The sequence below is a fragment of the Heteronotia binoei genome, chromosome 8 (genome assembly GCF_032191835.1).
Source record: "Heteronotia binoei isolate CCM8104 ecotype False Entrance Well chromosome 8, APGP_CSIRO_Hbin_v1, whole genome shotgun sequence".
NCBI lineage: Eukaryota > Metazoa > Chordata > Lepidosauria > Squamata > Gekkonidae > Heteronotia > Heteronotia binoei.
The window spans coordinates 101,928,204-101,951,228 of record NC_083230.1 but is presented as its reverse complement, the minus strand read 5'-3'; the positions used below and the strand labels follow the sequence as shown (position 1 = coordinate 101,951,228).

At 44.9% G+C, this 23,025-nt stretch overlaps 1 protein-coding gene across 1 annotated transcript in view; it reads left to right on the top strand.

The window, feature by feature from the left end:
- The window catches only part of LOC132576529 (sodium- and chloride-dependent GABA transporter 2-like), a 99,510-nt gene that overhangs the window by 47,771 nt on the left and 28,714 nt on the right, over positions 1-23,025 (top strand). The window contains exon 7 of the mRNA XM_060245748.1: positions 21,888-22,022. Within this exon, the coding sequence (XP_060101731.1) occupies positions 21,888-22,022 (135 nt within the window). The remainder of the gene's footprint in view (positions 1-21,887; positions 22,023-23,025) is intronic.

Here is a 23,025-nt window from a genome sequence, read left to right as displayed (position 1 = left end):
TTCTTCTTCTATCTCTTCCCCGGGCTTGGAGCTAGAGCAAGTTAATCTTTTTGAAGTTAACCTGTTTGTAATACATTAAATATACCTACAAGAATATGTTGTGCAAGCTGTGCTTCTATTTTTGTAAATAAAATTTCTCTTTTTATCGTTGGAGTCAGATAATCTTTATAATATGTTTGAACTAGGATGGCCAGGTCTTCCCTGGCTCCAGGTAGGGGACCCAGAAGTGACAGCATTGCACCATCCATGTTGCATACGTGACACTCTAGCAATCACAACAAACTTCATGGCACCATAGAGTTTTTAGAGATTGCTAAAGTGTAGCACACACAATGCCTAGGATGCCAGCCTTCTGGGGGTGCTGAATTGGGTGCCCCCCATGTAACTTTGTGATGTTATCGGGGGGGGCATGAGAAGTTAGCCTTGCCTAGGGTGCCAGTCTATGGCTGGCCCTGGTGATACTGTCACTTCCAGGTGATGTCATCATGCTGGACACATCATGGTGTGTTGGAGCTCTTTGGGGACAGGGCTCCGCTCGCTGGCCTGTTACGGGGTTGCGGGTTGGAGGCCCTGAAATCAGAGGAAACCCTGCCCCTGATGGAAACTTAGGAGGGAGCCAAAACAAAAACCCTTTGTGTGGAGCGAACCTCAGAGATCAAGATTGCTCAAGTGCAGGGCAGGATCTAGGGGGATCTAGGGGGGGCAGAAGGGGCTGCTTACCCTGGGCACTGATGGAAGGGGGGGTGCCAAATTGGGTATGGAGTCCTGCTTAAGTGGGAAAGTGGAGAGGGGGGAGGACCCCAAGAAGAACAGAGGGGAGATATTACCCATTCTTTCCTACATGGGTGTGTTGTCTGGGGTGACTTGTGAATAATTAGATGTCTGATGATCCGAGAAGACCTCAGACCTATTCAAACTCTGAGGTTTGGCGTTCCAAGAGGGATTGCTTGGTGAGGAAGCCAAGAGGGAATCTAAGCAGCAGTTCAGGCTTCCAAAAGATGTGCAGAGAAGAGAGTGCATGGTGCAAGGGTGGTGCACATTGGGACAAAAAATTCCAACTTCAAGTATAGGCTAATGGGATCTGAATTTGCTGAGGCTGAGAGAGAAAAAAGATCTTGGGGTGGTGGATAGCTCACTGGAAGTGTCAACTCAGTGTGCAACAGTGATGAAAAAGGCAAACTCTATGGTAGGGATTATTAGGAAAGGAATTGAACATAAAACACCCAATATTATAATACCCCTGTGTAGAACTATGGCACAGCCATATTTAGAATATTGTGTACAGTTCTGGTCACTGTATCTCCAAAAGGACCTTGCAGAGCTGGAAAAACTACAAAGGAAGGCAACCAATATGATTAGAGGGTTGGAGTATCTTTCCTATGAGGAAAGGCTGAAGAGTCTGGCTTTTAGTTTAGAAAAGAGAGAACTAAGAGGGGGGACATGATAGAGGTTTATAAAATTATGCACGAGGTGGAGAGAGTTGAGAAAGAGAAATTTTTCTCCCTCTCCCAAAATTCTAGACTCTAAGGGCATCCAATGAAACTGATGGGCAGTAGGTTCAGGACAAAGGAAATACTGCTTTATACAGTGAGTGATTAAAATGTGGGATTTGCTACCAGAGGATGTAGTGATGGCTACAGGAATAAGCAGCTTTAAAAAGGGTTTAGATAGAGCCATGGAGGATTATGGCTACTAGTCATGGTGACTGAGGGAAACCTCCACATCCAGAGGCACTAATTCTCTGAATCCCAGAGCCAGGAGGCAAGATTAGGGGAAGGCCTCAACCTCTAGGCCCTGTTGTTAACGGTCCAGAGGAACTGGTTGGCTACTGTGTGAGACAGGATGCTGGGTGAGATGGACCGCTGATCTGATCCAGCAGTGTTCTTCTTATGTTCTTAAGGGTGAGGAGGACAGCGAGTAAGCTAAACTCTTGGGTTGCACATTCGTGATCCAAGCTGAGCACAAGCTGGAATGCTGAAAATGCAGCTCTTCTTACAGAAGATACAATGAGCAAAAGTCTGATTTTTCCCAGGCAGGGAGAGACTTGATGGAAGTGCAGGTCAAGCCAAAACTGGGTCCTTAGACTGGGGCAGGTGACATTATATAGAGATCTCAGAAATGTCTGACAGTGTTCTGTGATTTTAGCAGCTACAGAATCAGGCCTCATTTTGGGTCGGGAGCTCACAGGAGTGGAGCAATTTTATTGTGCTCTTTCTTTCTTAAACCTCCCTCCCCCAAATAATTGCTTCTGAGCTCCATTGTTCAACCCCCCTGTGAGAATTCTGCTGAACTCTAAGATTTGACAAACTTTCTAGTATTTTCCCCCACAAAACAATGGGAACATAACGAAAACATATCAAGCAGACAGATGGAAATCTTCATCATGCCACTGGGGACACATAGGAGAAAGTGATTTAAACAGTATGATGGGAGTAAGGTTTTATTATGACAATTCTAATTCAAGAAGCATTTTAAGGTAGATACTGAGCTGATCTAATTTAGTACACCTTTTGTTGATGTCAGGGGTGTGTGGCATATGCATATGAGTTATGTAAATGAGTTGTGCTAATGAGCTCTGGCACCTGTTTTCCTATGAAACAACCCCTTTACAGAATAAAGTTAGAGTCCAGTAGAAATTCAACAGGTTAGTTTATCCCTTAAGAGCCCCGTGGCACAGAGTGGTAAAGCTGCAGTACCGCAGTCAGAGCCCTCAGCTCACGGCCTGAGTTTGATCCCAGCGGAAGCTGGTTCAGATAGCTGGCTCCAGGTTGACTCAACCTTCCATCCTTCCGAGGTCGTTAAAATGAGTACCCAGTTTGCTGGGGGGGGGGGGGAGTGTAGGTGACTGGGGAAAGCAATGGCAAACCACTCTGTAAAAAGTCTGCCGTGAAAACGTTGTGAAAACAACGTCACCCCAGAGTAGAAAACGACTGGTGCTTGCACAGGGGACTACCTTTACCTTTTTAGTTTATCCCATCTTGCTGATGGAATAACGCTGGGTGTAGCCACTTAATTCTGGCCTGTTATGCAGGTGTGAAAAGGTTCTACCAGAAAGGAGATGGTTACTCTCCAGCACCTTTTGAAAGGGTTGCTTCGTTATGTGTTTTTATGCTGGTGTGCAGGCCATCTGTCAGACTAAGCTGTCATGTGGATCTTATGCGGCATGGTTGAATGTTGTTCTGTAGCTGACGCCAAGCCAATCTGTGTAAAGTTGTTGTTCCAGATGTCATCTGACGCTACCTGGATACAAAGCAGCAGCAAATGCTTTCGATGCATCTACAATAAGGTTGCTGCTGGGTGACTTTGAAACTTGTGTTATCTTTGTTTCCGTTCTGCTGGGCTCTGCTTGTATGTATGTGTGTTGTTTTGCTGCTTGGGTAGTCTGTTTCCCTCCAATCTGTCTCAAAGCACTGCAGTTTTCGCACTTGTGCCCTATTGGAGAAGAAAAGCTTTGACCTTTTGGACTGTCATTCTCCAACTCCTGGAAAAAAATCTTTCCAATCATAATAAGCTGAACCAAGGCTTGGGTTCTGGTCTGGAAATGTGTTAGATTTTCTAACAGTTTGAAAAAGGCTGGGTTAGGCATAAGAGGGGGACCCCCCTCAGCAGGCACATATGGGGCCCATTAAATACAATCCTGGGAAAGCTGTTTTGTGACTATGAACTGGTTTTAGTTGCCTTAGCACTGGAATTAGGTTTGCCAACCTCCAGGTGGCACTTGGAGATCTCCTGCTATTACAGTGGCTCTCCAGAAGACCAAGATCAGTTCCGCTGGAGAAAATGACTGCTTTGGAGGGTAGACTCTATGGCAGCCTGCTGAGGTCCCTCCCCTCTCCAAACCTCACCCTCTCCAGGGTCCACCCCCAGATTTCCAGATATTCCCCAACCCAATGCTGGCAACACTGCTTGTTGGTCTCTAAGGTGCTGCCAAACTTGAATCTAACAATACAAACCTATACACATACAGAAAACCAACCACAGACAGACAGGGAGGAGAGCCAATAAGAGTTTCCCATGGGATACACCAAACAAACCCTGTCCTGGATAGCCTATTCTAGTCCAATCTCATCAGATCTTGAGAGATAAGCAGGGGTTGGCCCTGATTAGTTTTTGGATGGGAGACCACCAAGGAATACCAGAGTCATGACGCAGAGACAGGTAATGGCAAATCCCCTATGAACGTCTCTTGCCTTGAAAACTCTACTGGGATACCATCAGTTGTGACTTGACAGCACTTTCAACTACCCAAACAAACAAAAAGTCCGAAACGTCCTGATGGATTTGGATTTTGAGTGATCGTATTTTTTGTGTTAGATGGTTTTATGACTTTATAATTTGTAAGCTGCTTTGAGTCCCAAGTTCCAGGAGAAAAGCCGCCTAAACTTTCTAAATAAATGAAATGTGTGTAACTACAGGCTGAGCTTCCAGCTCGCAATGAGCAGATCTCTTTTTTCTGTGCACCTCTCATGCGCTGAGTTGGTTACGATATGGCCTTCTCCATTTTCTCTTGACTGTGCCACCTCCTCCTCCATCTCATTTCCAATTCACACAATATGCTGCTGTCATTTGAATCATGCTCATTAGTGTGTCTTTAATGCACCCGCCTGAGCCATTCCCAGCTGATCTTTGTGTTTGGAGCTGAGAACAGATGGAAACAAAAAGTCATCGTAGCAAGAAAACCACGTTTTGTTGATAAGACGCAAACCCTGTGATGTTGTTATTAGGTCTGATGGAATCAAAGTACTCTAGCTACGGCAAGGCAAAAGATTCAATAGCGCTCCTTCATTGCAAATGAAACAAGAGGCTAGCACAAGGGCCCCTGTAGGGAAGAGAGCAAGAAGTCAGTAATCAGCATGTTTCTACCATGCAAAAATAATGAGAGGAAGAGACAGGCATTCTGTGACTATAACAAAAATAAATAGAGGTATCGGGGACATAGGAAATAAGACCAGACATGTTGATGAATGGCTGATGTACCGAAAAGCTTGTGTGCTATGAAGCATATGCTTTGTGAAAACAAAAGTGGCGGATGCAATGTAGGAACTCCAAACAGAAGAATCTAAAAATGAAAAATATGATAGCTTGAAGTCTTTGGCGCAGATTTCCCTGAAAAGGAGGAGAATATTTCTTAGGGATAGAGTTTGTATTTTGCCCAGAGACAACCGGCAGTAAAGCAATGGATAAATGCTGACTTCACCAGAGGCACGGTGACTTATTAGCTGATGGTTTGTGCATGTAATGGTAATTTCACCGGTTCCAGGCTCTTGTTACAGTCGCAACAGAAGCACTTGCCAAGATGGTTCAGGGCATGCCCACAGTGCATATTTTCTCTGAGCAATTGACCAAGGGAGATAACTTGTTAATGGATGCCGCCTTTGTTTTAGGCGCCGGGCAAAAAAAATGTGCCCTTCCCTACCCCTGTTTCTTTTGTTGATTGTTTTACTTGTCTGAGTCGATTATCATCTTATGGCTGATTTTAATGTTTCTAGATAGTTGTCTTATTTCCTATATGTTTACTGTTTTTGTTTGCCGTTGGGTGGTACTCATTCTGCCACTTCTATTGTTTCAAAGTTTTGATATGGAAGCTGACGCAGGAGTCCCTGTAGGCTAAGTTTGCAAAGTATAAAACAATTAAATAGTCTAGTGTCTCACACAATGGTCAACCAATTACTCTTTTTGTTTGTTTCTTTGAAGTTTCTATGTGGCAGGGGCATAGGGTTGATAAATCTAGATTGGGAAATTCCTGGAGTCCAGTGAGGGTGGAATTTGTGGAGGGAAGGGGCCTTGGTGAGGCACAGTGCCATAGGGTCCTCTCTCCAAAGCAGCCATTTTCTCCATGGGAACTGATCTCTTTTGTCTGGAGATCCACTGTAATTCTGGGAGATCTCCAGGTTCAACTAGGGATTGCAGACTCCAGGTAGGACCTGGGGATCCTCCACCTGGGGATCCTTAAAACTCATCTGCAGACTACAGAGATCAGTTTCCCTGGAGAAAATGAATGTTTTGGAGGTGGACCTCATGGCATTGTATCCTACTGAGGTCCCGTCCCCCCATACTACTCCTCAGGGCACAATTTTGGGGATACAGAAGACTGCAGTGGATTGGCAAGGCAGGGAAGTTCTAGATGGTGTGGAAACGAGAGCTCTTCCCAAAAATATGAAACAAAATATTATATTATACACCACTTAACAAAAATACAAAGTCCCAAAGGGTGAGTAACACCATGTAGAGCACATAGCATGATGTACTGATTGCCATTGTGAATTTTTGTATAGGTATGTGCTCTGTCTATATACTTTTTGAACCATGGATATTAACCACAACTCTGATTCCAATTTTGGATGTGTTGTATCATCTCTTGAGAAAAGAGCACTCAAAATGGTGAATATTGAACTCTGTTGAGAGAGATACAAATACAGGAGATGGAATAACTAAGACAGACTCTTACACTTGGATTCAGCAGTGTTTATTGGGGAGAATCTTCATTACAATTTTTGATGTGGAAGATTTGACTTGAACTTTTAGAAGTGCTTATGGACTACTGGACTTGCGCTTAAATACTTGTGCCTATATTCATATGAATATTCCTGTTATGGGTGTTACTTTGCATTTTTGTTAAGTGGTGTATAATATAATACTTTGTTTCATATTTTTGGATAGAGTTCTTGTTTGTTTCCAGGTTGTCTTACCTCCCTGCGCTGTGTTTTGATAATCACCTTCAGATGGTGGCTCTTCCAGCTATAGATATCTATTCCCTTGGACAAAATGGCTGTTTTGGAAGGTGGATTCTATGGCATTAAACCTAGGGTTCCCAGCTCCAGGTCAAGGAATACCTGAAGATTTTGGGAATGGAGTCTGAGGAGGATGGGGTTTGCGGAGGGGAGAGACTTCAATATGGTTAGAATGCCATAGAGGCCACTTTCCAAAACAGCCATTTTCTCCAGGTGAACTGGTCTCTGTCACCTGGAGAATAACTATAATGACTGGAGACTTCCAGCCACTACCTGGAGGTTTATATAGCAACACAAGTGAGAATCATGGAGAGGGAGCAAAGGGGGGAAAAAGGCACAGCCCCCGTGACAAGTAGTCTTGTAACTAATTTTAGTTATAACTAATAGTTAAATATTCAGTTTCACTACAAACATATGAAACACAAAGATTCCAAAGTTCATTCCTATAGAGACATTCAGATAAATTTATGACACTCCTCTTCTTCAGTGGTTGAAACAGGACACTTCAACCTATGCCCTGCTGCAGGGCATGCAAAGCTGAATGGTTTAGGTTGGCCTTTGGAAGGTAACCACATGTGTAGGCTGTTTCCATAGTGACATGGCGATAGTCATATATTTAAAAATTTTAATGTTAATGTTTTGTATTTATTATTTGTTTTTACCTTGTTGGTTTTCATGTTGTAAGTCACGGCAAGACCCTTTGGGTGAACAGCAACTAAAAATCTAAGTAAGTAAATAAAATAATATGGGCAGTTCACACATGTTTCTTGTGTGCGTGTTTGTAAGATAAGTACAAACTGACGTTTTTAAAGGAACCCTTCATGTTGATGTGGTGATTCAATCAAAGTGTGCTGAAGTTCAACCCAGAACAATGGCGGGTGCGTTGGAATCAGGACAGAACCCAGTGACAAGACCAATTCAGTGTACAAGTATCCCCTGAAAAGGCCAGTTTCAGTTGATTTTGGTATTTTTTCCCCCTGAATTACCCCTTTACTATCTGTATGAAATTAAAACACACTCAAGAGTATTGTAATCAGTGTTGGATTTAGTGACCTAAAAAGCCGCCAACAATTGTCCTAAAAAGCCAACTATTTCCCACTTATGGGCAATTTTGTTTCATCCATTTTCCCTCCCATTTACTGACATCAAACTTTCTTTTTTTTGCTTTGCTTTCTGATTGCCTTAGATTCTAAGCTTTTGTCTGTTGTGTTTCATTCTATTGAAGTGCCTTTAAACGCACCTTTTGGGCAAACCAATTTGGTTAAATAAGTTCTGTGTCTGGCATAATGTGTAAATAGGAGCCATTTCACATACATTGGGACTAATTAAGACAAATGCTGAGGCTGCATTCAGCAGTGACTTGACTTAAAAACAAGATCAGCTTGGACATTTTTCCAAAGCATGCTGAGCTCCTAGCGTGTGAGGAAATGGCACATGATGAAAGTGTTCTCTTGAAACTCTGGAAGGCCAATAGATCAAGGAAGGATTAAGGTAGTACAAGAAAACACAGAGAGCTAGTTTGGTGTAGTGGTTAACAGTGGCGGTTTCTAGTCTGGAGAACAAGGTTTGATTCCCCACTCCTCCACATAAAGCCAGCTGGGTGACCTTGGGTCAGTCAGCTCTCTCAGAACTCTCTCAGCCCCATCTTCCTCATAGGCTGTCTGTTGTGGGGAGAGGAAGGGAAGGTGTTTGTAAGCTGCTCCAAGACTCCTTTGGGTAATGAAGGGCAGGGAATAAAACCAACTCTTCTCCTCCCCCTCCTTTTCCTTCTTCTTCTTCATCCCAAGGTTGCCAGTTTCATCTTGAAGATTTGAGGGCAGTGCCTGGGAACACAGCATCAGAGTAGGGGAGGAAACTCACTAGGGATGTGACAACATAGAATCTACCTGCTGAATCTACTGTTACCCCTGGGGGAACTGATCTCTGTGGTCTGGAGATCAGTTGTAATTCACTTGGAGGCTAGGGTTGTCAGCTTTGGGTTGGGATCTACCTGAAGATTTGGGGGACTGAGCCTTTGGAGCTCAAGGGTTGGGGAGGGGAAGGACTTCAATGGGGTTTAATGCCATGAAGTCCACCTTCCAAAGTGGCCATTTTCTTCAGGTGAACTGATCTCTGTTGCCTGGAGATCAGTTGTCATCCCAAGAGATCTCCAGCCATCACCAGAGGTTGGTGACCCTATTTGTAATCCTAAAAGGTCTACGTTATGATGTTATGATCCTTGCAGGTTGCTTGCATTGGAGTAAATCTATGTTATGTTAGACCCTGCCCATCCACATGACTGAAGGGGACTACTAGAGGTGGTGGCATAGAATGTGAAATAGGTGTTGTGAGAACATTAGGGGAGAAAAATTACCTTTCTTTTCGAGAGACACTGTCTATATTTTCTATTAGCTTTAGACTGGAAACAGACTATTCTTTTTAGTGAAGGTAGTAAAACAATTCTCAGTTCTGATGTTACCTGTGGGGTATAAGCTGTTATGATGACCTTGTCTGCTTCCCTCCCTCAGAGGCAAGATTTTCCCTCCGTTTTTCTTCCCGTTTCTGATTGAGTAGCCTTGGTTGTCTGTTTTCTTCTTTCCTGAAGAACTTTGGTTGTCCTACTCTGTCACACTATGATATTTTACTGCTGGCTCAGCCTAGGAACCTGAGGGAATGGTTGGAATCACGCTTTAACTTAAATGACTGAAAATAGCACTTGAGGCATTTTAAAATTCAAAATTAACTAAATATTGTAAACACAGATGGGAAAGGTCAGGTGAAATCAGGGGTTGAAATTCCTGAAAATATAGATTACTCTGAGGTAAAACCAGTACATGCACAGACTTTAGTTCTTGTATTTCAGGCTAATGAGAGTTTCTTAAGCTATTCACAACTACTTAAAATCTTTATGTTGAGAGGTTTTTGTTTCAGTGTTTCCCCCAAACATTCCAGTACACTTTCTTTGAGTATTCTCTGACTCCTTTGGTTTCCAGAAGGCTGATACACTTTTTCCAGTACCCAAACCCCTTCTCTTAAAACACCAGTATTTGCCTTGAGTTTTTAATTGACTCTTAAGGTCTCTAAAGGCAGTTTCTAACCACACCAGACTAGAGATCTCTGCACTCTTCAGAGCTAACTCCCTGTCTGACTGGGTAGCAAATTCTTCTTCTCTTTCTAGATCTATCCTTTCCTTGGCCCACATGAAGTCTTTGCCTACTTCCCAAACTTCCTTTGTCAACTTTCCCCCAGTTCTCCTGTCTGTGTTAAACTGCTCTTAGTCAGGGCTGAATTCTGAATCTGTCAGTACTTGACTTTCTCAGCCAGGGCTGAAATCCGGCTGAATTCTCCACAGCATCCAGTTCAGAAGTCTTTCTCTGTTCAGCTGATGCTAACCAACAAGATCTCTTGGAAGAAACAAACTGTCACTCAAGGCTCCCTGGCTCTGTGAAGAATTAATCCTTCACAGTCCTTTATCTGTTTGTACAGCACTTATAAGGTTTAAAAGTGCAGCCCATCACAGCTGTCTTTCCATTCCATTAGAGCAGGAGCTCCATGGATGTAGGAAAGGTAAACTTGTGTCAATAATATTATGGAGAAGGAAGCACCGTTGGAGACTTTCTGTTCCTTCAAATGGGTGTCACAGATGGAAGAACTTGGCAAAGGCATGTGGAACAGACCCAAACAAAATCATGTTTGTTGTAGAACAACATGAGGCAGAGAACATAGTTTCTGATCTCAGTAGGCTTTCTAGTAATAAAGTCAGCATGAACACTGCTTTAGAATGTGGGGGGGCAGTTCACACTTAAGCTGAACATCTGCTATTGTTGCATTGAACCCACATGGTCAAAGTCCTGGACCTGGACCAAATGCTTACACTGGAGCAAACATTTTGTGTTTTTCAGGCACCCAATTTGCTGTTCACCAGGGACAGTCTCTATTTGCTGGTGCTTGGCTGTGGCAAATTACTACCATTATTTTGTGCTTGTCTTTGTCATTTAGGAAACCCTTGTTTTAAAATCTGTTAGTGTTGAGTCACTAAGATTGCCACTCTGCAGTTTAGCTCCCTTTCTAGGGTCTTGTCCTGACCTGGATGGCCCAGGCTAGCCTGGTCTTGTCAGATTTTGGAAGCTAAGCAGAGTTGGCCCCGGTCAGTGCTTGGATAGGAGGTAAGCGGCCAGCTCTTTCCCCTTGCAGCAGCTCACCCCCCACCTCGGCACCCTGAGACCCTGCAATTGGTCCCTGGAGAAGGGTGAAGGCTCAATTTTCCTGCCACCCTGCCCGCAGCCTCTGGCCAACTCTCCTCCCACATTTGGCACTGCAAAAGTTGGGCTGCAGCTAAGTTGGGCCCTCCCTGCTTGTCAGATTTTGGAAGCTATGCAGGGTTGGCCCTGATCAGTATCTGGAAGGGGGACCACCAAGAAAGTCTAGGATTGCTATGCAGAGGCAGGAAATGGCAAACCACCACTGAACATCTTTTGCCTTGGAAGATCTGCGGGGTCACCATAAATCAGATGGAACTTGACATCACCTTCCACCACTGGAATTTTCAGAAGTATACAGTGTAAGCCTAAACATAATTTTTAAAAATTTACAGCCTAAGAGTCTGAGTGGATGTGTCCTGTCTCCAGCACACTTGCATGTCAATGCATGTGCATGAACGCTAAGGTACCCCACAGTGTATAGCTTGCTATTTCATTCCCTGCAGCTGTTGAGAGACATATTTAGTTGTTGATAATAACATTTTATTGCAGGGGTGGCCAACGGTAGCTCTCCAGATGTTTTTTGCCTACAACTCCCATCAGCCCCAGCCAGCATGGCCAATGGCTGGGGCTGATGGGAATTGTAGGCAAAAAACATCTGGAGAGCTACCGTTGGCCACCCCTGTTTTATTGCACAAATGCTAAGGTGGAGGGAAGAGCATGTAGTTCTGTCAGGAGTTCATGTTTTGGTGGTTTCTAGAGAAGAGCAAATTCTGAACTCAATAGTAATGTCAGCCAAATTGTTATTTTTGGTGACTGTGGCTTAAGAAGATGGGGGAGAGGGTCAGTGTGAAGAAATGCCCCCCCTTTTGGAGGTTTGAAATGAGCAAAACCTCCATTCAGAGTTTTAAAAGGGGTTTCCCCCCCTCTCTTGGCAGAGAACAGGCTCGAAGGGGGGAAGCCAATCAAATTGCTTTTCATCTTACCTTCATTCAAATGCTAATAGATCTAGCAAGAAAGCACAGATGGGCCAGGTTCTCCCCCCTTCTCCAACAGAAACAGAACAGAAAATTTGGAGGACTAGATTAGAAGAAGAAGAAGATAGAAGATATTGGATTTATATCCTGCCCCCCACTCCGAAGAGTCTCAGAGCGGCTCACAATCTCCTTTACCTTCCCCCCCCACAACAGACACCTTGTGAGGTGGGTGGGGCTGGAGAGGGCTCTCACAGCAGCTGCCCTTTCAAGGACAACCTCTGCCAGAGCTATGGCTGACCCAAGGCCATGCTAGCAGGTGCAAGTGGAGGAGTGGGGAATCAAACCCGGTTCTCCCAGATAAGAGTCCGCACACTTAACCACTACACCAAACTGGCTCTGGGAATAATCTCCAGGAAACACTTCTCTGATCTGGCCTGACCTGGAGGGGACCTTTTTAAAAATTGGTGCAGTGTGCATGAGAGCAGACAGAACTCTTAATTGAGGAGGCAGCCATTTTGAACATGGGTTGCCCCAGAGGGCTACAGAAAGCTTCAAGGTAGACATCACTCTGTAGAGATCTGTAACTTCCTAAAGCTTCAGGAACCTGTCATTTTAACCTCTCATAAGGCATGTATAGTGAGACAGACAGAGGATTTGCATTTTACCCATTTGTTTTAGAACCCTTGCTCAGTCTGCTGCTGTGCTAGTAGTATGTTTGTGGACATTTTCTTTTTAATAAATACTTTACAACTTAAGATGCAGGCAATGTTCCTCTGTATCACATAGACCAGGGGTGGCCAATGGTAGTTCTCCAGATGTTTTTTGCCTACAACTCCCATCAGCCCCAGCCATTGGCCATGCTGGCTGGGGCTGATGGGAGTTGTAGGCAAAAAACGTCTGGAGAGCTATCATTGGCCACCCCTGACATAGACTGTCACTGTCTTGGACACACTATTTTAAAAGGAATACCAGGGGGAAGGCAGTTAGTTGGCAAGCGGCTATTTCTCCAGGGCACAACAGACAGTAAACTGTCCCCATGGTGGTGCTGGGAGCGGGAGACACAGAGGCAAGACCTCAAAACCTGGAAGAAAAGTTGGAAATTAGGGCTGCCAAGCCCCCGGGTCAGGCGGGGTTTCTCTTGCCCTGGAGATTCCCAATCCACCGGATTGGCGGGGGGAACCTTCCCCGATGTCACCGGCACAATGACATCATCCACAAGTGATGTCATAGCACTGGCAACATTGCGCACCACCGCTCTAGGCATTTCTGAGAAAAGTCTATGGTTTTCCTGGATGCTCTAGTAGTTTGGGAAGGAAAACTCTATGGCGCATCATATAGTTTTTCCCTCTCAAGTTGCTAGAGTGTCCGGGAAAACCATAGAGCTTTCCTGGAAATGCCTAGAGCAGCTGTCGCACAATGTCACTGGCGTGATGAGTGCACAAAGTGCATGCAAAAAAAGTCCCCATGTGAGCAGGGCTTTTTTTGTAGCAGGAATTCATTTGCATATTAGGCCACACACTCCTGATGTAGCCAATCCTCCAAGAGCTTACAGGGCTGTTCTTACAGGGCCTACTGGAAGCTCTTGGAGGATTGGCTACATCAGGGAAAGAAGTTCCTGCTACAAAAAAAGCCCTGCATGTGAGTTCAGCTATTTTTTTTCTTGAGCTTATAGTCTACTGGGGTGAGAGAGATTTCTGTTGTTCTATTGTAAGAGAAGCACTAGTTGCTCTAGTCTTCTGAAGTGTTTTTCCATATGGTTTATTTCTTTATATATTCAGGATGCAAGTTTCTCTGTAGTATAAGTGATTATGATTTCTATGAATGCAGATTGAGCAAGGGATTCAAGAGAAATGGATAAAATGCAAATCTTCTGTTCCTTTCTCTATACATGCCCTATCAGATGTTAAAATATAGGATAGAATCCCAATGTTTAGGAAGTTACAAATCTCTTCAGAATTATTATTACCTTGAAGCTTTCTATAGCTCTTCAGGACAGCACATGATCAAATAGCTGCTTCTTCCTCCAGTTAAGGGTTCTGTCTTCTCTGATGGATACAGCACAAAAGACAGCTCCCTCCTTGCTCCCCTGAGTTTTATTACCCCTCTTTCCCCCACGCACTGACCAGGTGAGCAAAGCTTTTCCTGAAGTTTCTAGAATTTTCCTTCCTAAAGTCTCTCTGTAATCTAATTCTGCCACGTCTTTGTTCCCTGCTTGAGGCACGACTATCCTATTGTCTCTAGCTAGACCTATTAGCACTTCTTGGGAGGTACCTGAAAAGCCATTGGCTGATTTCCTCCTCCCTGCCTGTTCTCTGCTCAGAGGGGAAAAAAAACTTTTAAAACTCAGCATGAAGGTTTTGCTCATTCCAAACCTCCAAAAAAAAAATAAATAAATTTCTTCGCACTGGTTAAGAAATTTTAATTGCGTGCTATTTCTAGGTTACAGGCTAAATCCTAATAAGTATAAGAACTAGTGGTTGTTGAATGTGGGGTGATGGCAATATAGAACTACTACTATTAATAAGTTTATCAGTGGCCAGGGTCAGCCCTAGACTGTTTGGCACCCTAGGCAAGGCTGACTTCTGGCACCCTACCCCACCCTTTCCCACACTGATAATGTCACCGAGTCACATGAGGGTGCCGAATTTGGCACCCCCAGATGGCTGGCGCCCTAGGCAGTCACCTAGTTTGCTTAGTGTCAGGGCCAGTTCACATTCAGACGCACTAAACCTCTGAATCCCAGAGTCAGGAGGCAACATCAGGGGAAGCCCGCAGCCTCTAGGCCTTGTTGTTGGCTGTCTACTGGTTGAAACAGGATGCTGGATGAGATGGACCACTGATCTGATCCAGCAGGGCTCTTCATATGTTCTTATGCACTAGGATTCCTCATAACTTAATCCTCCAGTGTTTCTTCCCAAAAAAGACATCCGTGGGTGCTCTGTGAAGACCCCCCCTCCCCAACACCTCCTTATACTTTACCATACAGTACAATCAGTGGCAAACCTGCTCTGGGTTAGCCAGCTAACTGGAGAGAAACTGCAGAGCATCAAATCTTGGAACTGGCATGGAACTTGGATCAGAAAAGGACAGCAATTCATCTGCATTAGCTGCTGCTAAATGTACGAAACACGTTAGCATCTCCTGTTCGGATACTGTTTGGCTCGCTCCAGCTTTTTCACTTAACATTTGGCATGAACTTGAGCCTCGCAGGTAAGACTGACCAATTACACGGTTTGGATGAGTTGCAGAAAATCAAGCTCTCTGTTTGGCCCTGATTCTTTATTAATATTTCAGTTTGTACCTCTGGCAAGTTTCAGTAAGTGGAAAAGTAAACAGGATACTCTCTACGCAATGGAGTGTGACTACTGATTTTATGTATCAGTGGTTTTCAAACATAGATCTTTGGCAATAGAATAAAGTTGGAGTCCAGCAGCATCTTTAAGACCAACCAAGTTTTATTCAGAATGTAAATTTTTCTGTGCATGCACACTTCATCAGAAAATGGAATGGGGTACAGATCTTTGGCAAGTCTGAGTCGTGCAGAAGAGAGAATTTGTGTTTCATTCATGCTTTCTTGGATGTTGCACTCTTGTGCTATAGCTGTCATTTGCCACTGGATTGTTTTGCCCACACCAGGTAAATCAAATTTCAAACGAGAGTTTATAGTGCAGTGATAGCCCCGTGGTGCAGAGTGGTAAAGCTGCAGTACTGCAGTCCAAAATCTCTGCTCATGACCAGAGTTCGATCCTGGTGGAAGCTGGATTCAGGTAGCTGGCTCCAGGTTGACTCATCCTTCCGAGGTCGGTAAAATGAGTACCCAGGTTGCTGGGGGAAAAGTGTAGATGACTGGGAAAGGCAATGGCAAACCACCCCATAAAAAAGTCTGCTGTGAAAGTGTCGTGATGTGACGTCACTCCAGAGTTGGAAACGACTGGTGCTTGCACAGGGGACTACCTTTACCTTTTTAATAGCACAATATCCAACCATCTGTGAATGCATCCTGATGTAACTGCAAGGTTGCTGTAGAGCCCATTGATGCCTGAGTGGAGAGGTGGAACTACACAATATGCAAACACAGTGTTGTTGCAGAGTATTATGCTAATTAGCTTCTATGATCCCATAGATGACTAGATGACCCTGGGGTTCCCTTCCAACTCTATGCTTCTAAGCAGGGCTTTTTTGGTAGCAGGAACTCTTTTGCATATTGGGTCACACCCTCCTGATGTAGCCAATCCTTCAAGAGTTTATAAGGCTCTTAATAAAGGACCTACTGTAAGCTCCAGGAGGACTGGCTACATCAGGGGGGGTGCAGCCTAATATGCAAAGGAGTTCCTGCTACAAAAAAAGCCCTGGTTCTAAGTACCATGCTAATCCACTAGCCCGAATCAGACATGCCAGGCACTGGATCCCTGCAAGGAATATGACTAATATGGGCCAGAGTTTGGGATTTTGAAGACCTCCAGTGACAGAGAGGATAGTATCATCTTAAAGACTAGCATTTATTGTGGCAGGAGGCATCACAGATAACAGTTTATTGTCATAACAGCAAGTCATGGCGGCGCTGAAAGGCAAACTTGGCTGGAGCACTGGGGCAGACTAGTAATCTGAGAGTCAGATTAGGATCTGGATTCAAATGCAGACTCTGCCATGAATCTTTTTGGCTGATTTGGGCTGCTGACGAGACTGCAGCCACACTGGAGGCTTGGCACGGTCCTGGTGTGCCTCTAATTGCAGCAGTTTAAATTGCTGCAGGAAGGTCCAACCAAACAGCACACCCTAGGGTGGTTTCCCCACCACTTGACCAAAAGTCTGTCATCCACATTACTGTAACTCCTCAACCAAGCTATCTGATCAGTCTTGAAAAAACACTGCCTATACTCAGGGTTTTCTTTGTAGCAGGAACGCCTTTGCATATTAGGCCACACACCCCTGTTGTAGCCAATCCTGCAAGACCTTACAGGGCTCTTAGTACAGGGTTTACTGTAAATTCTAGGAGGATTGGCTACATCAAGGGTGTGTGGCCTAATATGCAAAGGAGTTCCTGCTACAGAAAAAGCTCTGCCGATACTGCTGATATTGCTGGTATTATTGAAGTACCATCCATTATTATATGTAGCCCTGTTTATGCAGTGGAGATGCATTGAGTCCAGCTGGGAATCATGTGTGTTTTTAAAGGAATTTACATTGTTTTACTGAACTTAATGGTTATGCATACTGATTTTGTATGTCTGTTTTTTATGTTGTGATTCTGCCTCAGCCTACTTGCAGGAAGGGTGAAATATAAATTTGAATAATAAATAAATAATAAAAATGCAGGTGGGTGCATGCACATATGCCCTCATGCGCATATCAGCAACAACAACAAAACAAAAAAGCGGCAGTTCAGCTATCACATCCAGTTCACTACAGGGGAGTTCAAACATCTGGAAAAGTGGGGTGGAGGTGCTGGCATGCATAAAGACTGACCTTTCCTTGGTACCTGATTACTCTGCTTCCAAAGCGGGGCAAAACTGGGTGGCCACAACTGGGGCACAGAAGGCAGATGTTGCTGCCTGATCGTGCTCTTTAAATCCGCAAAGATACCCTGATGATGTCAGCACAAACTGCTCATGTGACCACAGCCTCATCCTAACATCCCAGGATTGTTGTGTGGGGGTGGGGCTGGCCCTAGACTGTCTGGCACCCTAGGCAAGGCTAACTTCTGGCAATCCCCCCTGCATGGATAATGTCACCAAGTCACATGGGGGACTTCCGATTCGGCACCCCCAGCAGACCGGGACCCTAGGCAATCACCTAGTTTTCCTAGTGACAGGGCCAGCCCTCTGTAGGGGTGGGGAAGATTCATTTCTGTCATCCGGAGCTCCATGTAGGAAGAGTGGGTTAGAAATGGTGTGAATGAATTGTGGGCCAGGGGCTGAGCTGAGAGGTAAATTGGAAGCTCCTACAGCCTCAGTTTGCTTCAAGGGCCATGTAGGGGAGGGAGGTGTTGAACCCTTCAAGCACTGTTTCATTTAGGTATTGAAACTGGGCTCTCTGGTCTGGCAACATTTTAAAGGAGACAGTGTGTCTATCAAACACTCACTTTCCGCCTTTAAAATACTAATACATTGGAGAGCCTAGTTTTAAATTGGGAGAGTGAAGGTTTAAACCTCCTTTTCCTTCCCTGTACTGCCCTAAGGCAAACTGAGGCTGTAAAAGCCTTGAAATTTACATTTTATGAATGGAACCAGATGTGTGACCTTCATCAGATGAGTTTGAGCTTACTTGGGGATACCTGGATTCACATCCCTGCTTAGCTAAGTCAGTCACGGGTGCCTTTAGGACCCTTTTTTCTCTCTTTCACTCTAATGTCTTTGAGGCTTGTTAGGAGAAAGTTGGAGAGGGGGGAGCCATGGATTTCATGCTGAGCTCATAGGACAAAGACTGGGGTAAAAATGTGAGGGATGGATAATCTTTCAGACTATGGCAAGTGCTGCCAGGGGAAATTATCTTCCATTGTTTTGCTTTAGTTACATTTGAGGAGACTTGATCACTTTATTCCCCCCTGACTCATTGTGACGGCAGGTTTTATGTCTAAAGAATCCCGCTGCGGCTGGCATTTGGACTTAGCTGGCCCACGGATTCCCTTCCAGCTCTATGATTTCAATAGGAAAATAAACCGGGAGGGGGAAAAATCTGTTTGGATCATCTCCAAATCTGAATTGGGTTTTGTGGAAGTTGAAAAACAAATCTAAACTTTTGTTTTGGAGTCGTAATGGAGACATAATAACCTGATAAAAGGAAGTACTTCTTCAACCAAAGGGTGATTAACACGTGGAATTCACTGCCACAGGAGGTGGTGGTGGATGCAAGCATAGACAGCTTCAAGAGGGGATTGGATAAACATATGGAGCAGAGGTCCATCAGTGGCTGTTAGCCACAATGTATTGTTGGAACTCTCTGTCTGGGGCAGTGATACTCTGTATTCTTGGTGCTTGGGGGGGGGCACAGTGGGAGTGCTTCTAGCCCCACTGATGGACCTCCTGATGGCACTTGGTTTTTTTGGCCACTGTGTGACACAGAGTGTTGAACTGGATGGGCCATTGGCCTGATCCAACATGGCTTCTCTTATGTTCTTAAGTAGCGTTTTCACCTGAAATTGATATTTTATTTTATTTTGCAACCATTAAATGATATGCTATTTTTTTTTGCCTTGCTGGTTCATTGAATTTAGAGGACTCAATATATGTTCTCAGAATTCAGAGCAAATTTTGCATGCACGAAAATCCAAGAAGAAAATTTATTTTCCAGTTAAAAGGATCCAGGCTGTAGGATGGCTGAGGCCTCAGAGAGCTGCAGGAGGTCAGAACAGACAATACTGGCTTTGAAAAACCACCAGATTGACAACTCAGGCTATTTGGTGTAGGAATCCAACTGGTAAATGTTCTCCACTTCTGCAATCTGAGAAAAGTTCAAGGAAAAGCACTTCTTAGGTTGGGGCCCCCTTGGAAAGGGAAAATACTCAAGATTTATGGCATTTTTATAATATTGGTTTTGGTCCCAACAATAGAGGGAGAGCAAAGAGCAGGGCATTTTTTGTACCAGGAACTACTTTGCATATTAGGCCACATCCCTCTGATGTAGCCAGTCCTCCAAGAGCTTACAGGGCTCTTATTGGAGGGTCTACTGTAAACTCCAGGAGGACTGGCTACATCAGGGGTATGTGGCCTAATATGCAAAGGAGTTTCTGCTACAACAAAAGCCCTGTCAAAGAGGAATTCCCACAAGCAGGAAATTCAGTAACTGCATTTATATCTTGCTTTTCATCCCAGTTGGGGCTCAAAGTGGCCATTGCAACATTGTTGTCTCCAGGGCTTTTTTTGAGCAGGAACGCACAGGAATGCAATTCTGGCTGGCTTGGGGTCAGTGGGTGTGGTCTAATATGAAAATGAGGTCCTGCTGAACTTTTTCTACAAAAAGCCCTATGTGAAACAATGGTGATGTCAGGGGGTATGGCCTTATAAGAAATGAGTTCCTGCTCGGCTTTTTCTACAAAGAAAGCACTGGTTGTCCCCTTCTGCATTTCCCATAGCAACAGCTCTTTGAAGAAGGCCAGGTTGAGAGTTTGTGACGAGACCAAGGTCACCCAGCAAGCTTCCATGGCAGAAGGGGGAGATTTGAACCCTGGCCATCCAGAATCTTAGTCTAGTGTATCCACTGCACCACACTGGCTCTCATATCCCCACATCAGATCCTTAGAAAGAGAGAGCTAGTCATCTGAGATGCTTTAGCCAGCTTACAGCTCTCTCTTTACTTCTGTCTGAAGTTTATAAGCACATGTACACCTCCGTCCACATCCTATTCTCCTACTGCAGCTTTTTGGGAAAACCTGTATGTTCCTGAGTTTTCCCCTGCACCTGCTTGGGACAACTGAAAGGATTTCAGGTGTCCTGTTTTAGCAGAAGACTTCCTGCCCCCTGCTGGCCTCTCCCTGCAGCCTCTCAGCTGAACAGTGGAAAGAAAACAGGGGAAGGGAGGGAAGGAGGGTTGATTGGTGTCACAAGCAATGTGATAACGTCATTTCCGGTGTGGCCAGAAGTGACATAATCACACTGGTGGTGACATCACTATATCACTGGCAAGGCAGGAGCCCCCAACTGACTACTGAGTCCCCTGTCAGATGCCACCTTTGTGCTGGTAATAATAATAATAATAATAATAATACTTTTTATTTATATCCCGCTCTCCCCGCCAGGGCAGGCTCAGGGCGGCAACCCTAGACTGTTGCAGTGTGCATGGGAGACAGGGTTGCCAGTTGAGGGCTGGACCTCAGATGGCAACCCCCAGGGCACTGAAGGAAGCTAGGGATGCCAGCGGGAGGGGTGGGAATTACAGCTAATCTCCAGACGTCAGTTCCCCTGGAGAAAATGGATGCTTTGGAGGCTGGACTCTGTGGCATTGTACCCTGCTGAAGTCCCTGTCCTTTTCTGGTTCCAGTCCCAAATGGCCAGGAGTTTCCCAGCCTGGAGCTGGCAACCCTGCTCCCATCCCCTGCAGGTGGCTAGGGGGGACCTGGAAATCCTAGGTGGGACTTATATAAATGACATCCTGCAATGCCACAATGTCATTTCCGGCTGTGTAACCGGAAGTGACATCACTGTATCCCAGAATGCTCTAAGATCAACCAAAATTCTATGGTAAGTGCTGGGATTGATTCCCTAGTCCCCCTCTACAGGAAGCCAGCTGGGTGATCTTGGGCCAATCACAGTTCTCTCATAAGAACATAAGAGAAGCCATGTTAGATCAGGCCAATGGCCCATCCAGTCCAACACTCTGTGTCACACAGTGGCAAAATTTTTATATATATATATATACACACACACTATGGCTAATAGCCACTCATGGACCTCTGCTCCATATTTTTATCTAAACCCCTCTTGAAGGTGGCTATGCTTGTGGCCGCCACCACCTCCTGTGGCAGTGAATTCCACATGTTAATCACCCTTTAACTGAACTCTCTGAACTCTCTCAAGCTTACCTACTTCACAAGGTGTCTGTTGTGGGGAGTGGAAGGAAAAGGTGATTGTAAGTTGCTTTGAGACTCCTTAAGGTAAAGTGGGGTATAAAAACCAACTCTTCTTAGTCTAGAGTTTCAGCTGAAACCTTAAGTGTCCTGCAACATGGTGACAACACTTCTGGTTTTATGTTGTCAGAAGTGACAATATAGTTTTGTGGGATGCCATTTTGGCCTACTTATCCCCCCTCCCACCAGTTTCAGTGGTGGTGAAAGACAGGAGCCAGAGGTGAGTGGTTGCCTACCAAAGGGGTTGAAGCCCCTTTTCATTCCTGGCACAGTCCTCCATCAAATTTGGTACGGCTTGCGTGGGCATTGAGGATAGGAACACTGGGCCAGAACCCAAGACCCCAGCCTCTGTACTCTGTACTGTGTAAGTCCTAGGCTGGCTTAAAGCCCTGTTTGTCTTTCCTGCTCTCACGCCTATTATATTTTGCTGTTTTGTTAGGTAGTGTACTTTACTGCCACCTTTCCATACCTCATGCTGGTTGTTCTACTGATCAGAGGCGTCTCTCTGCCTGGGGCATCTCAAGGGATCCTCTTCTACCTTTATCCAGACCTCACTCGTCTTGGTGACCCCCAGGTAAGTTTGCAGCAACTAAGAGATCCTTGGTTCTGGTTGAGCATATGTGAACCTGGTTTCTTCTCTCTCTCTTTCCCTCACCCTTCTGTTCATTTCTATTTCTTGCTCTCGTTTTCTATCTCTTTTCAGCACTATGACTCCTTTCACTTCCTCCTTTGTCCCCAACAGCTTTCTGCCTCTTCCATTATGTTCAGTTCCTGCACCTAAATATTTGCACATGCTTACAATATTCTAGGTCAAGGGTGGTCAAGCTGTGGTTTGAGAGCCACATGTGGCTCTTTCACATATATTGTGTGGCTTTCGAAGACCGCACCACCCCATCAACCCACTTAGAGAAGACAGTTCGCTCTTTAAATCACTTATCCAAGCCAAGCCAGCCAGTAGCTTGGAGAATGCATTTAAAGTTAGTTGTTTTCTTTCCACCTCCTCCTCCCCATCTGTTTTCCTTCCTTCCTTCCTTCCTTCCTTCCTTCCTTCCTTCCTTCCTTCCTTCCTTCCTTCCTTCCTTCCTTCCTTCCTTCCAACACCTGGCATTCAAGTCTTGCATCTCTCAAACATCTGGTATTTATTCTATGTGGCTCTCACATTAAGCAAGTTTGGCCACCCCTGTTCTAGGTCAATCAGCAATTGGTGGAAGAGGGTAGGGCTGAAGTTGAGGTGTTAGTGTCAGATTATTGCCCCTCATCTTCAATTTACACATGCTTCATTTACCACCAGCAGCCCCTGACCAGGGCTTTTTCTTGGTAGAAAAAGCCCAGCAAGAACTTATTTGTATATTAGGCCACACCCCCTGGTGTCACCATTGTTCCACACAGGGCTTTTTTATAGGAAAAGCCCAGCAGGAACTCATTTGCATATTAGGCCACACACCCCTGATGCCAAGCCAGCTGGAACTGCATTCCTGTGCGTCTCTGCTCAAAAAAAGCCCTGCCCTTGACCAACCAGAGGTCCAGCAGCCTGGGTGTGTAGGGTTGCCAGCTGTGGTGTAGGATATCCCTGGAGA